At 44.3% G+C, this 12,782-nt stretch overlaps 1 protein-coding gene across 3 annotated transcripts in view; it reads right to left on the bottom strand.

The window, feature by feature from the left end:
* Positions 1-697: 697 nt before the first annotated feature.
* COL15A1 (collagen type XV alpha 1 chain) overlaps positions 698-12,782 on the bottom strand; it is a 99,007-nt gene continuing 86,922 nt past the window's right edge. For all 3 annotated transcript variants that reach the window (XM_057722076.1, XM_057722074.1, XM_057722075.1), the window contains 7 exons: positions 10,072-10,136; positions 8,609-8,737; positions 8,402-8,461; positions 7,606-7,665; positions 4,146-4,331; positions 2,783-2,898; positions 698-1,788 (listed from right to left, as the gene is read on the bottom strand). In XM_057722076.1, coding sequence (XP_057578059.1) covers positions 1,575-1,788; positions 2,783-2,898; positions 4,146-4,331; positions 7,606-7,665; positions 8,402-8,461; positions 8,609-8,737; positions 10,072-10,136 — 830 coding nt within the window. In that variant the 3' untranslated portion in view covers positions 698-1,574. The remainder of the gene's footprint in view (positions 1,789-2,782; positions 2,899-4,145; positions 4,332-7,605; positions 7,666-8,401; positions 8,462-8,608; positions 8,738-10,071; positions 10,137-12,782) is intronic.

The raw sequence follows: 12,782 nt of genomic DNA on the forward strand, positions 1-12,782 counted from the left end.
TATTAGGGTGGATTCACTTTGCTGAGTTTCTGGGCCAGCCCAGCTGAATGGGAGGAAATATCCCGGCATACCACTTGCCTGGTGATTCCGTTTCTCCTGCAGCATCAAGCCAAGAGCCAGAGAGTCACAGCCTGGGAGCTGGGAGGGAACGAATAGGCAGCCTTGTGCAGTTGCTCCTTGAAACGATCCTAGGCACTGGAGGGAGACAGACCCTGGGCCTGAAACCAGCCCCACCACTCAGCAGCCTTGTGACCTGAAACAGGTGACTTCCTGAGCCTCAACTTTTTTTTTTTCACTTGTAAAGTAGAGATAAAAATACTTGCCTTGCACGGTTATGAGGAAAGATAAATGGGACTTATGATAAGTCTGATATTTAGGAACTGAGAGCTGATATTACTTATTTTATCCCAATATCCTTGAGGGAAAAAGGCAGATTTGCCCAAAGTCATGTGCTGAGACACAGCTGATCCTGTTTGTCACACTGGAGCTCTTCTGCCCGCCTCACGCTGCCCCCACTGAGTGGAAGACAACAGGCAGGCGCAGAGGAGCATGATGGGAAAATCCTCCTGTTCTCTGATCATCTCCTGAGGGGTAGCACAAGTGGCAGTGACAGGGTTAGCAAACCCGCCCCAGGGCCGCTTCCACATCACTGGTGAAGAACAAAGGAACTGGGGGGAAAAGTCAAACAGAAGAAAGCGCCTGGAAAAGATGTCTTTATGTTCACTAACATGGAAAAAAAGAGAATCAAAGTATACAGCATGAAGATATATGTGTCTCAGAAAATTCATCCCCATGAACCTGTTTGTTCAATCGCTGTTGTAATTCAAGCATTGCCAAGTGGAAGTCATAAAATCAGGATGGGGATGGGGAAAAGGGCCGCCAAGGGAAAGGTAGTAATTATGTGCTATTTATTCTCTAGTTTCAGATCATTGGGAGTTTAAACTTTTCCAGCAAGTCATTTATATAAACAGATGCCATACTAAAATATGTTGTGTAAAAATATAAAACTCCTAAAGCATGATGGCAATAATATTTTAGGAAAAAAACATTAAAGTCTGGTAATATCAGAAAATACAAATAGGATCATTTTGAGCAGTTCTGTTTCTCTGTATGAATAGCAGTTGCAAACAATGGATGTATATTAAAGAACAAAGCATTTGGTCTGCACATAACTTAGGGGTAACATTTCTAAACACTGACTTTGTAAGAAAACATGAAGGACATCTTACACTCAGCAATGGTTAAAAGAAGGAAATCACTTTCTGAAGGATGCAGTGGGCAGAATGCCAAGGCCTTTGTTTTCAACTTGCTCTTAACCATGTTGGGATGTGTTTACACTGCATGGGGTTTCCTGCAGAATCTAGCACCAATAGATGGATCAGATTTTATCTTTGATCTGAGTCCTTTATGTCTTCAGTTTTGAGTGTATTGAGGTATGTTCTCTTTGGCTGCTGTTGTGACGAATGTGTAATAAAAAAAAACTAATATTTACAACGTTTAAACATTTTAGATTTCAGTGTCAACTCTTCACATAAAAAAAAATTGGAAGACTCTTAAGAATCATGGGAAGGTCATTACTTCCTCGCATCTGTCATGAAACTGTTTTCAATACACAGAACAATTAGCCTATTAGCGCAGCTGTACGCTTTCTGGTCCAGAATCTTCCCCGTGCTCAGTGGGGAGGCCAAGCCCATGACTGCCACGTCGGCGGTTCGCCACGCCTCACAGTACTGATCCACAAGACGGACTCCATGGGTGCTGGAGCCATGCCAAACGACCTTCTGGGGCCTAAAAAGGAATTTTGTTGTGTTACTGTTTGAAGTTACCCTTCTTTGTGGCAAATCTTGGTAAGCAAATTGGCATGTCTAGTGAGTCAAGTCAAACTCCTGAACCCTCCAGGGTCTGACTGCACACCACCTCTCTGCCTTTATCACTGTTTCCAACTTTCTGAACACACTGCATTCCAATGCTACCCAGCTTGTACTTGCTCTGAAATCATACTCTCTACTTTGTAAATCTGAACCTTTGCTCATGAGGCCCCTTAGTCTGGAATGGCCTCGCTTTCATTTTCAGTGATTCCTTCTCATCTTTCAAAGTCCATTAAATGCCCCCTCTTACAGGAGGGCTTCCTGATTCTCACCACCAAGGAATGATGACTGTTTCCTCTGTGCTCCTACCATCTTATCTGTTTCTCCATTTTCCAATGACAATACTATGTCTAGAATTGCAGCTAGTCTGTGTCTATCTCCCCACAGACTATGAGCTTTCAAAGGAGAGGGGCTGTGTGGGTTTATTACTGTGCCTTCTAGGCCTGGCATCAGGCCTGGCATAGACACTGAGGAAAAGTTTACTAAGTTGTTCTTTTCCTAAAAGCATACATAATTTTCAAAGAATTAGGGTGCAACTCACAGTATAGGATTAAAGAATCATCAACAATAGCATTACTTACCACTAATTAAGTGCCTACTGTATCCTAGATGTTCTCACACTTACCTTTTGATTCTCACAACAATCTTATGGTATGGCTATGATTATCCTGACCATTTGACAGGTGAGGCAACTGAGGCTCAAAGAGCGGAAGTGCCTTTTTGCCCCAAATCCCATATTAAGTTACTGGACCCAGGTCTCCTGGTTCCAAGGCCAGGCTCTCTCCATGGCCCTTGGCTGCCTCACTGAGGCTGGCAACACCTCAGAGGAGCAGCTGATAAAGGCACCCCCTTGTTAGACTGTCTCCTAAAACTGTACCATATGACACACTTCAAGGGCTTCCACCTCTCCTTACCAAGAAGGATCTGTCATTACGTCTCGGCCATCAAAGGAATATATTGGAGCCTGTGTATTGAACTGACCTCCATGGCCAGAAAAAATGGAGTCCCAATTATTAAAAAGTACTTGACCCTATGGAAACAAAATGCCACATTAGAATTATTATACAAATAACCTGCAAATATTGATCCACTCTATAAGGCCCAGAAGCCCCCAACCCCAATCCCAGATCCTGGACAGAGCGAGAACTCAGGAAATACTTGTGGTTTGATTTTATAATCTATCCTTGAACCCTTTTGGCTTTAAAGTCTTACTTCTTGAGGTAATTTCTTTTACTATGTGTGTATAAAGTCTCCTCCCCATCAAACGTGTGCTTTAGGTCTTTATTTTATTATTGCTATTTTAAACATTTTATATGTATATACTTAGCTTCAAATTTGTGCCAAGCCTTGTGCCAGCCTACAAGTGGGTGATGTGGAGATGAATTTCTTACTCCTTTTCTTTCAGTTATTTGTTTTCCAAGAATACAAACAATCTGAGCGGGTGAATGTGGTAGAACAGAACCTTGGAAGAGGGCATGGAAAATGCTGGGTGTGGGGTCAGGATGGACTTGCCAGCCTCAAGGTTCCAAATTGGAGTACGGGGGTCACGGGGACCAAAGGGTCTTGAAGTACCTTTGAGATCTGGTTAGGGGTCAGGACCCAGGATGTGTGTGAGCAGCAACAGAGCTGCCCCTCTATAGCCTTAAAGGAGTAGGCTATTTCCATGGCATAACTGAGGGATGCTGTGAGGCCCTGCCTTGCCAGTGAGTGAGGGCAGAGAAATATCTGAGGGTACAAAACAGGGTGCAGGACAGAGTGGCTCTGCTCTGGGACCAGTGCTCACCAGCTTTTCTCTGGTGCCATTCAGCCAGTGCTCTACAGAAGGCATCCTTGGATAGAACCAAGAGCCCCAGACACAGGGGTCAAGGAAACTAATTCCAGTTTGTAGTGACTTTGAGCAAACTGCTTTCTCCCTGTGAGCCTCAGTTTCCTCATCTGACAAACTGAGAAAAGAATAACTCCCATTTTTATTGGAAGTATCTATTAAGATAATGGATACGAAGTGCTTTGTAAACAAACAAAAAAGCTATATAAGTGAAAGAGGTTATTACTATCCCTCCTGTGTGTTCCAGGGGTCATAAACCATCCATGCAGGAAGGGCCATTGTAAATATAAGGAAACTGAGGTCCAGAGAGGGAAAATAACCCACCCAAAGTCACACAGCTAATCAGGGCCTTTAAACAGCACACTTCTGATGATGTCAGGAGTAGCAACTGCCTTTAGTTCCTGTGGAGACCAGTACATCCAGGAGGCAACAGGAATGATATTTATTTTTACCTTGAGGTTTACTATTGGAAGGCTGTATCTCTCTGCTTTCCTCACAACTGTGGAGAGATCTTGCAAATGGGAGGATAAGAATGCTCGGTAGGTGGACAACAGTCCTGCAGCCCTGGCCTGCTGGAAGCACTGAAAATCAGCTCGAATGTCCCCAGAAAATGGCGTGTTCAGAGCAACCAAGTGCAGCTGAAAAAAGTGGGAGAAAAGACAGTGCAGTTGAAGAATTAAAAGCAAACTCCAACCCTCAATCAAAACCATCACATGTTCCTACTAAGATCCCAGACTGGTTGTAATGAAAGGCACGCGAGAGGTCACCTTATTCAACCTCTACCTGTCATTGGAATTCCAGCCCCTGCTTGACCCACTCCAGGGAAGGAGAGCTCAGGTCTCCCAAAGAAGCCTGTGTTAGCAATCTGAACTCTAAATAGTAGAAATTTCTTCCATATATGAGACAAACAAAACAAAATAAGGCATTTCAGAGATCTGAATCCAGCCTGCAGGCAGGCCACCTGTGGGACACTTCTGGGTCTACCCCTTGTTGAGTTTCTAGGAGGTTTTTAAACTAGCTTTGGTCCTAGATCTCAGAGCTACATCAAGTTATCTGCCTCGCCCTTTCTTCCACCTCTTGAGTAGGCCTAGGGCTGATCATGAGGGACCAGAGGGAAAAGGCATTGAAAGAAGGTCATGACATTTATTCCTAAGACTGCTGGGATAGACCCTTTTGGAAACGAGGGGACACAGAGTAATTCTAGCCTCACAGTCCTGCCACCTTGGTCAGTAGTTCAAATAGAAGCCATTCCATCATCTGCTTTCTCCCGTACTTTCTCTCCCCAAGCCCAGCCTTCTTCTGCAATCCTCTCTCCCAGCCCTTTCTGCTGTACCCTCTGAATGACACTCCATAATCAAGGAACAGTCACCCCCCTCCTCAGTCTCATGTCAGGAGTAACTTTTATCTCATTAGCATAGAGCTGGGGAAGGCTGGTGCAGGACCTGGGCCCCAGTCACCAGAAAAGAAACATATTGTTAACTATCTTAAACCCACTCTTCCTCCCTCTTATGTGTCTGAAGACTGTGGCACCTGAGGGAAGAGGCCACATAGTGTCTTCACCTTCTGGCCACTGTGCTTCTGGGGGCTACACCCAAGGGTAGTCACAAGAGGCCCCTGAGGGACTGCACTTCCCTGATACCAGGGGACACCTAGGAAAGGGGCAGCAGTGAGTACAGGCCTCCCTACCACAGCTCTAACCCCACCACCTCCAAGCCCACCACTTCCACCTCCCCTTCTTTAAGGAAATGTACAGAGAAATGTCTGAAATGATGGCTGCTTCTGAATGGTGGGATTGGGGGCTTTTATGTTCTCATGTTTCTCTCTCTTTAACCACTGGAACATTTCTATAAGGAACAGATATTTTTATGAAGACAATGACATTTCCACAATCAAACGTTAAAATGGTTTTTTGTGGATGGTTGTAGTTATGAAAAACTATAAGTGATCTGCTATTTTCTTCCCCATTCTTTTCATTCATTGTCCAAATTTACTACAACGGATGAGTAATACGTTAGAATTTGTAAAATACTAGTGAAAAATTTTTTGTAGCTACTCTCCTAACGTCTCCCCTCACAGCTAAGCTTTTTGAAGGGTTACCTATACTTGCTTCTCTATTTCCTCACCTCCCATCTGCTCTGCAACCAACTAGAATCTTGTTGGCAACCCTTCATGCTACAGAAATGCTTTTCTCTAGTTTCTCAATTTGAACGACACCTTTTAGTTCTTTCGATGGGCCTCTTGGCAGCATTTGACACTGTTTTGGCTTCTACCTTGTTTGGCATTCTTTCTTCCTCTCTGGTGATGGCTTCTCAGTTTCCTTCTCATATTTCTTCCATCGGTTCCTTTTTGTTTTCGGTCCTCACACTCCAATCTCTTCTCACCATATAGATTCTCTTTTGGGAATCCTACCATCCCCAACACAATTGCCATGGCTCTGCTGAAGACTCCAAAATCTGTATCTCCAGACCACACCCACTGTAGGATTGCAGACCTTCTGATCCTACTCTCTCCTGGCAGTCTCCACTCAGGTACCGCAGACTCACCGTGCCCTACATGAGTTCCTGTTCGGTGAATGGCAGCACTACAGGAAGTGTGTTTCTAGTGCCCTCCAAGTCCTTGCCTTGTTCTTTGAAAGTATCCCCAAAACACTTGCTAAAAAGAGTGGTCTTGGGCCATTCGATTTCATTCTCCTGGCTGCTCTTGATTTGGCTGTGGGTAGGCAACTGCCCCATGCAGACTACCTCTCCCAAGACTCTGAAATAAGTCAGGTAGTATTGGGCTCTGCAGCTGTAAGATCACAAAGATTGGGGCCAGGATCAGTGCCATAGCAACCCAAAGCTGTGTGCAAGCTTTGCAGATGTAACCGATGTCTGTGTGCTAGGGTGGGGGTGGAGGGGAAGCAGGAGGAAAGACCTTTGCAGAGGCTGTCTGTAGAGATAAGTGGAGCAGACTAAGAGCAGGGACAAGAGCCCGCAGGCCCTGCTGTACTTCCTGCAGTTGAGTTCCATGAGGTTCCTGTAATTATCTGAATAAAATCTTCACTTGAGCTAGTGAAGAAATAGAGTGAGAGTTTCTAGTCTAAGCAATGAAATGATCCCTGGGAAAAAGTATCTATCACCACTCAGTTACCCAAGCAGAAACCTGGGCATCATTCCTGATCACCCTCATCCTCACTGCCCCTTATCCAACCAATGACCAAATTGTCACTTCTGCCTCCTCAGTTTCTCTCCTATCTGCCCACTTTTCTACATGTTCACTGCTGTGATCCCAGTTCAGATAATACAGTAGCTACTTAACTGTCTTTGGGTCCCTGGTCCTGTCCCCTCTAATCTACTTGTACATTATAAGCAAGGTAATTTCTGCAATGTCAATCTTATATACCTTGTTTTCCTTAAGATCCTTCATTGCTCCCCACTGCCCAGTGGAAAAGGTCAAAGCCCTTGGTTTGGCTTTCATGCCCTTGATGACTGACCTTGCCCTCTGCAGACTATAGTTATCCCTCCCTTGCCTTGAACTCTACTCCTTCAGCAAGACTAAAATACTTGGAGTTGGAGAAATGTACAGTGCTTGCCCTTGCCTCCCCCTGTTCCATATTCCCTCTGCCTGGAACTCCTACTCTCCTCCCCCTACATGGCTCTCCCCTGTACTCAATTGTCCCTCAGGTTGTGGCTTAAAGGTCACCTTCTCCAAAGAAGGCAGACTTCTTTGACTAGGAGTGACTCCTTATACTTCCAGTACCCTGCATGTGCCTCATCCAAACAACTTCTCACACGGCACTGGAATTACCTAATTTTTATCTGCCTCTCTGGCTAGTCTATATGCTTCTTGAGGAACTGTATGCCAAGCATGGGGCCTGGCACATGGCAGACACACTTTTGGCATTTGTAGAGTAAATGCATGAATTGTACTTACTGCAGGCCTGTCATAACTGACTCTTGAAAGAGACATCAGTGGAAGCTGAGGTTGATGAGGCTGTCAGGTAAAAAAGGAAAACAAACAGTCCTGAGTATGCATTCAATCTGTTCTTCACCGTACATTAAGGTACAAGTGCAATGTTTCTTGAAAAGCTGCTTTAAACAGTTTGTCTTGGTCTTTGGACCACTCCTAACTGTGAAGAGTTTCATGCATGAATGAAAAATGATCCTCAGAAAGGAAGTGGATATTCTCAAGACTTTTAGAAAGAGCACTGAACCAAGGAAGCAGAAGTTCCATGTTTTACAACCAACTCTTTCACTTAGTAGAGCAAGGCACCTCTTCAGAGCCTCAGTTTTCTCATCTGCAAAGTGGGAATAATAGTACCTGCCTCAAACGGTAGCTGTAAGGTTAAGATAGTGGGCAACATAAGTTGCCAATGTTCTTATCATGCAAGGAAGTCTCAGTGTCAAATATTAAAGGGCTCTTCTAGATTGCTTATGCCAACCATGTTTTCACAGATCAATAAACCGAGGCCAAGAGAAGGGAAGTCCCTTGCCCAAGAGGATTCAGCTATGACATGGGAATGGCAGGTCTCCAGACTGTGGGTCCAGCTCTCCCTCCATCTGTTGTGAGAACGTTCTGTTGGCACTTGGTAATGTCTGGGCTTCTGCCAGGTAGTGTACCATGCAGAGTTGGCTGTCCAGAGTCTGGAGAGCTTGATACTGGATGCCAAGGGGATTCAGCAAGTCCTGGTGAATGAAGGAGCTAGAAGTAAGGTGGGGAAACGACTTACATTGCTGGAAAGCGCAGGAGGTGGAGGACTGTCGTCCGGAATGGGGATCAGTTCTCCCAGCTTTAAGGAAAAGAGTACATTGAAAATGAAACATCAACCAGAAACCGTTCACCTATTTTCAAATTAGAAAAATGGCCTTTACAGGAGTAGATTGTTATTTGTAGAGGGTACTCGGAAGCAGTTTGTTAAAGGGAGTTTAAGAATTACCTGTAATTTTTTCCAACCGTCTTTAACACGAATAAAAAACTCAGTGCTGTCCTTCAGGTAGATGAATGTCCCTTCTATGACCAAATGTGCTTTCTGCAACATGTCATCCATGTTGCTAAATGCTGTAACCTGTCGGATAATGTTAAATTCCAAACACTGCAGTTATCATTAGAGCGATGGCACAAGTTGAAAAACTGGCCTCTTTGTAAAGTCGAGTATGAGCCATTCCCTCACAGTCAATGAAAGGCTTATTGTGCCCTAGAGAGATATATAACTTCATTAATCACTCAAGGACCCTCTTTTTTGATAAAACAAAAACACGCATTACCTTGAAACACAAATCTCAAAACAAATTAAAACAAAGATAATATCCTGCGAGTTCAAAGACATTTAAAAACTGTCGACAGAGCTGGCTCTGCTGGGTGTTGGTATTGGCAAAATCATGGGGAGGTTTTCCCATTTCCACTTGTGTGGCTGCACCAGGACACTGGCGTTGTCGCCTGTGTTATATTAGCTCTTGCTGCTCCTTACAGGGTTTCAGATTTGTTTTCATTTGGAGTAAGAAATGTAAACAAGTAAGTGACTCCACTTAGGTCTTGAATCTTTTTTGCCTGGCTCGGTAGTTCCAATATTAAATACACAGCAGAAAATGGGGGTCCGTAATTTCTCTGTCTAGAAAATTGCCGAAGATTAGACAACCATCTTGGCCTATCCAGGCACAGACATAAAGGATGGAAAAATCCATCAAGAAGTATCAAGTCTCAAAGAAATATCAGCCAAGGCAGCTGTTATTTTTCTTTTCAATGGAGAAAGATTATAAATACTTAATTTTCACCTAGCCTTGAAGATAATGACTTTGTGCATTAAAATGACTTAGGCATCCCCCAAAGGCCCCCAATATCGGAATTCCATCAACTGATGGACAGTTCTTCATCTGGCAGCTCAAGTCTCCAACTAAAATCTACCAAAGACCAAAGAGCATTCCTAGGACTCCTGAGAGAGGTATTTGTCCCTCTTTCTGTGCATCGCAATAATCTCTGTGTGCCATACTGTGCTCCAACGATCTGCAGGGTAACAAAGGTACGAGACACATCCTTTGGAAGAAGGAGAAGGCTGCATCACCCAGGGGAGATGCGACCAGCACAGGGCCTCCTGTGATGTTGTTTACACTCTTGTACTTGTGTTTTTTGATGTAATACGACTGAGTTTTGTTACAGTTTAGTCAATTAAGGATTAGAAAGGTGGAACTTAAATCATAAATGATTTTGTAACCTGTGTACTTTTACTTAATAAGTCATCCAAAGAGATAATAAATACGCTGTTTGTGGAATTATACCAATTCTATTGTCATAGAGGCCTAACTCCAGCAGAGAAGGTGTGCTGGCCCCTAAACACTGCAGCCAAAGTTCTAAGGAAACCCATCCAAAGCAGAAGGATGAAGACACACTGATGATGATACTGACCAAGTTTCTGGATCCGGGAAGGCCCGGCTGTCCTGGAGGGCCAGGCGGGCCTGGAAGGGCCACAGCTAAGAGAAAGCAGAAAAGAGAAGTTATGGAAAAGCACAATCTCTGCAAAATGCCTCTGATGTCGGCTCGTCAGTAAGGGGAGCATTCACCACCCCATTCACAGGGCTACAAAGTGTTGCCACCCCATAACCGAATCTTAGGAGCTCTGTGCCCAGCATATGATTCAGCCACATTGACTGGTTTGGGGGAGAGCTGAGATTCTTGACTGTAGCCCTGGATGAAGTCATGCCTAAGACTTTCCAGTTTTATAAGCGAGTAAGTTCCTGTTGTTTCTGTTGTTTGTGTAAGTCAGCCTGAGTTGAATTTTATGTCACTTACATCCAAAAATGCCCTGACTCATGTAACTTATTTCTCTCGAGAGACAAACAGGTAATTACTGAACAGAGGAAGCAGGCTCAGAAAAAGGAAGAGAAGGTGCCAGGCTACAGGAGGGTAAGGTAGGGCAGTGACAGGGGCCCTGGCTTTCCAGCCAGGAGACTCGAGTCCCTGATTTGTCAATTCTCAGCTGTGCAATCTTGAGGAAACAACAAGCTCTCTGAACCCCAGCTTCCTTCCTCCTCATATTTCTTCGTCCCTAGTCTGTGTTGAGAACTGAGAAAAATACAAACTAGGAATGTGCTTTGCAAATTGTATAGCATCCAACCAGAGATTCTTAGCTTTTGAAGAGTCAAAGTGCCCTTAAAAATCAGATCAAGGCTACTGCCCTTACCCCTAGAAAAATGCATATGCACATGTGCGCACGTGCTCACACACACACACTTCTACTTAGAATGCTAGTGGAATGACATTTCCCTGAGGCACATCTTTGAATTTTCTAGGAGTTTATGGTTCCCAAATGAAAAGCCCTTACTTTAGGCAAACATAAAGAAAAATTATTACAGCTATTCCGCTGCTCTCCTTCTACCTCTCTAATCTCCTGTCCCCCTCAAAATCTGCAACACTCTTGGCGGAGTTAAGGATGGTTGTACAAGTCCCAGTAAAATTACTGTATGAGATTTTTGAGGTCACTGCAAATAAGCCTGCAATTCTGACACAGGACGTGAAAACTCATACACAGGTGGTGAGTATCTAATGGAGGAAGGGTCTGAGGACTTGGATTTGTACTCCAGTCATGCCTCTTCCTAGTGTTTGTGACCTTGAGTCAGGCTCTTAACCTCTCTGAGCTTTGGTGCCTTCATCCATAAAATGAGTTTTATAATCTTACCCATTTCATCTCCCTCCGGGGTTGCTGTGAAGATTAAATGGGATAATGGATATGGGAGTGTTTTATAAACTGTGAATTGCCATGCATTATGTGAAGGGTAATCTCTTTCAATGGAGCAAGGAGTCCTAGGGCTGCCTAGTTTCGGGCTACTATGGACAACAGAGTCTTTGCATCCTGTACCCACCCTGCAATGCCCCTCTACCTCTCATAATTCCCACGCAACCCTCAAGGTTCTATGGGCACCTATGGGTTTATCCACCCAGCACCTTCTCTCTTTACAGGGCCAGCATCCTCACTTGCTCCTGAGATCTTCCCCTTCACCTCTGCGACCATTCAGATCCTGAAGGAGTTGTCATGGTTTCATGCGATCCCACTTCCTGGCAGCAGGTGACTGGTCCAAGGTTGGGCATCTGGCCCAAGACAGGTCAGTCGGAATCCTTCCCCAGAACATCCCCACCCCAGGATTTTTCAAACTAAAACTGAGAAAGAAGGCCAAGATTTCTAGATGATGGTGGAAGATGTAGGTTGTCGGTATTTCCCACCATGCAGAGGATGTGGTCTATGGTGAAGAAGCGTGAAACTGCAATAAGAGAGAAGCTGAGCAAGAGAGGCCAGAGATTCCTTGCAGGGACTGAATCCCTGGTTCCGGCTGCACCTAAGTCTCACTGCATGTCTGCTCCTCTTACAAATTGATTGTTCATCCCCTCTTTCACATCCAATAAGTTTCCCTATTGTTTGAGCTAGTTTGGGTTCCATTTCTGTCACTTGCCCCAGACACTGTAGGTCTCTTCCCAGGTGTGCTTCCACCACACCTGGCTCATGTCAACCAAGACAACAAAATATGCTGCATTCATGCTATTCCTGCTGCTACTGTTATTTTCCACCATGGGCACAGTGACAGAACACAGGCTTCAGAGCTACTCTGACCTCAGTCCTAATTCCATTGGTGCCACTTATTAGCTGTGTGACCTTCGAAAGGTTCCTAAACATCTCTGGCTCTCACTTTCCTCATCTGTAAAATGGGGATGCTAATACTTTCCTTGAAAGACTGTGTGAGAATCCAGTAAAATAATGTAGTAGAGTGACTAGCAGAGTGCCCGGCACTTGGTAAGTATTCAATAAATGGAGATTTTCTTCTATTTCACCCACTTTTCATTTGAGGAATTGAGGTACCGGGGTTAAAGAAATTTTTACATAGAGGGTTAGAATCAGTGCTAATCCTCAAGTCCCTTAAGTTCCCAGGCATTGACAAAAGCTTCCAAGACATTTCCAACCACACGTGAAAAGATGTTCAATACTATTAGTCTTTAGGGAAATGCAAACCAAAACCATGATGAGATATCACTTCACATGAATGAATGATGACTAGAATAAAAAAGACATGATAATAACAAATGTTGGTGACAATGAGGAGAAATCTGAACATTTGTACACTGCTAGT

The sequence above is a fragment of the Hippopotamus amphibius genome, chromosome 2 (assembly GCF_030028045.1).
Source record: "Hippopotamus amphibius kiboko isolate mHipAmp2 chromosome 2, mHipAmp2.hap2, whole genome shotgun sequence".
In the NCBI taxonomy this organism is placed as follows: domain Eukaryota; kingdom Metazoa; phylum Chordata; class Mammalia; order Artiodactyla; family Hippopotamidae; genus Hippopotamus; species Hippopotamus amphibius.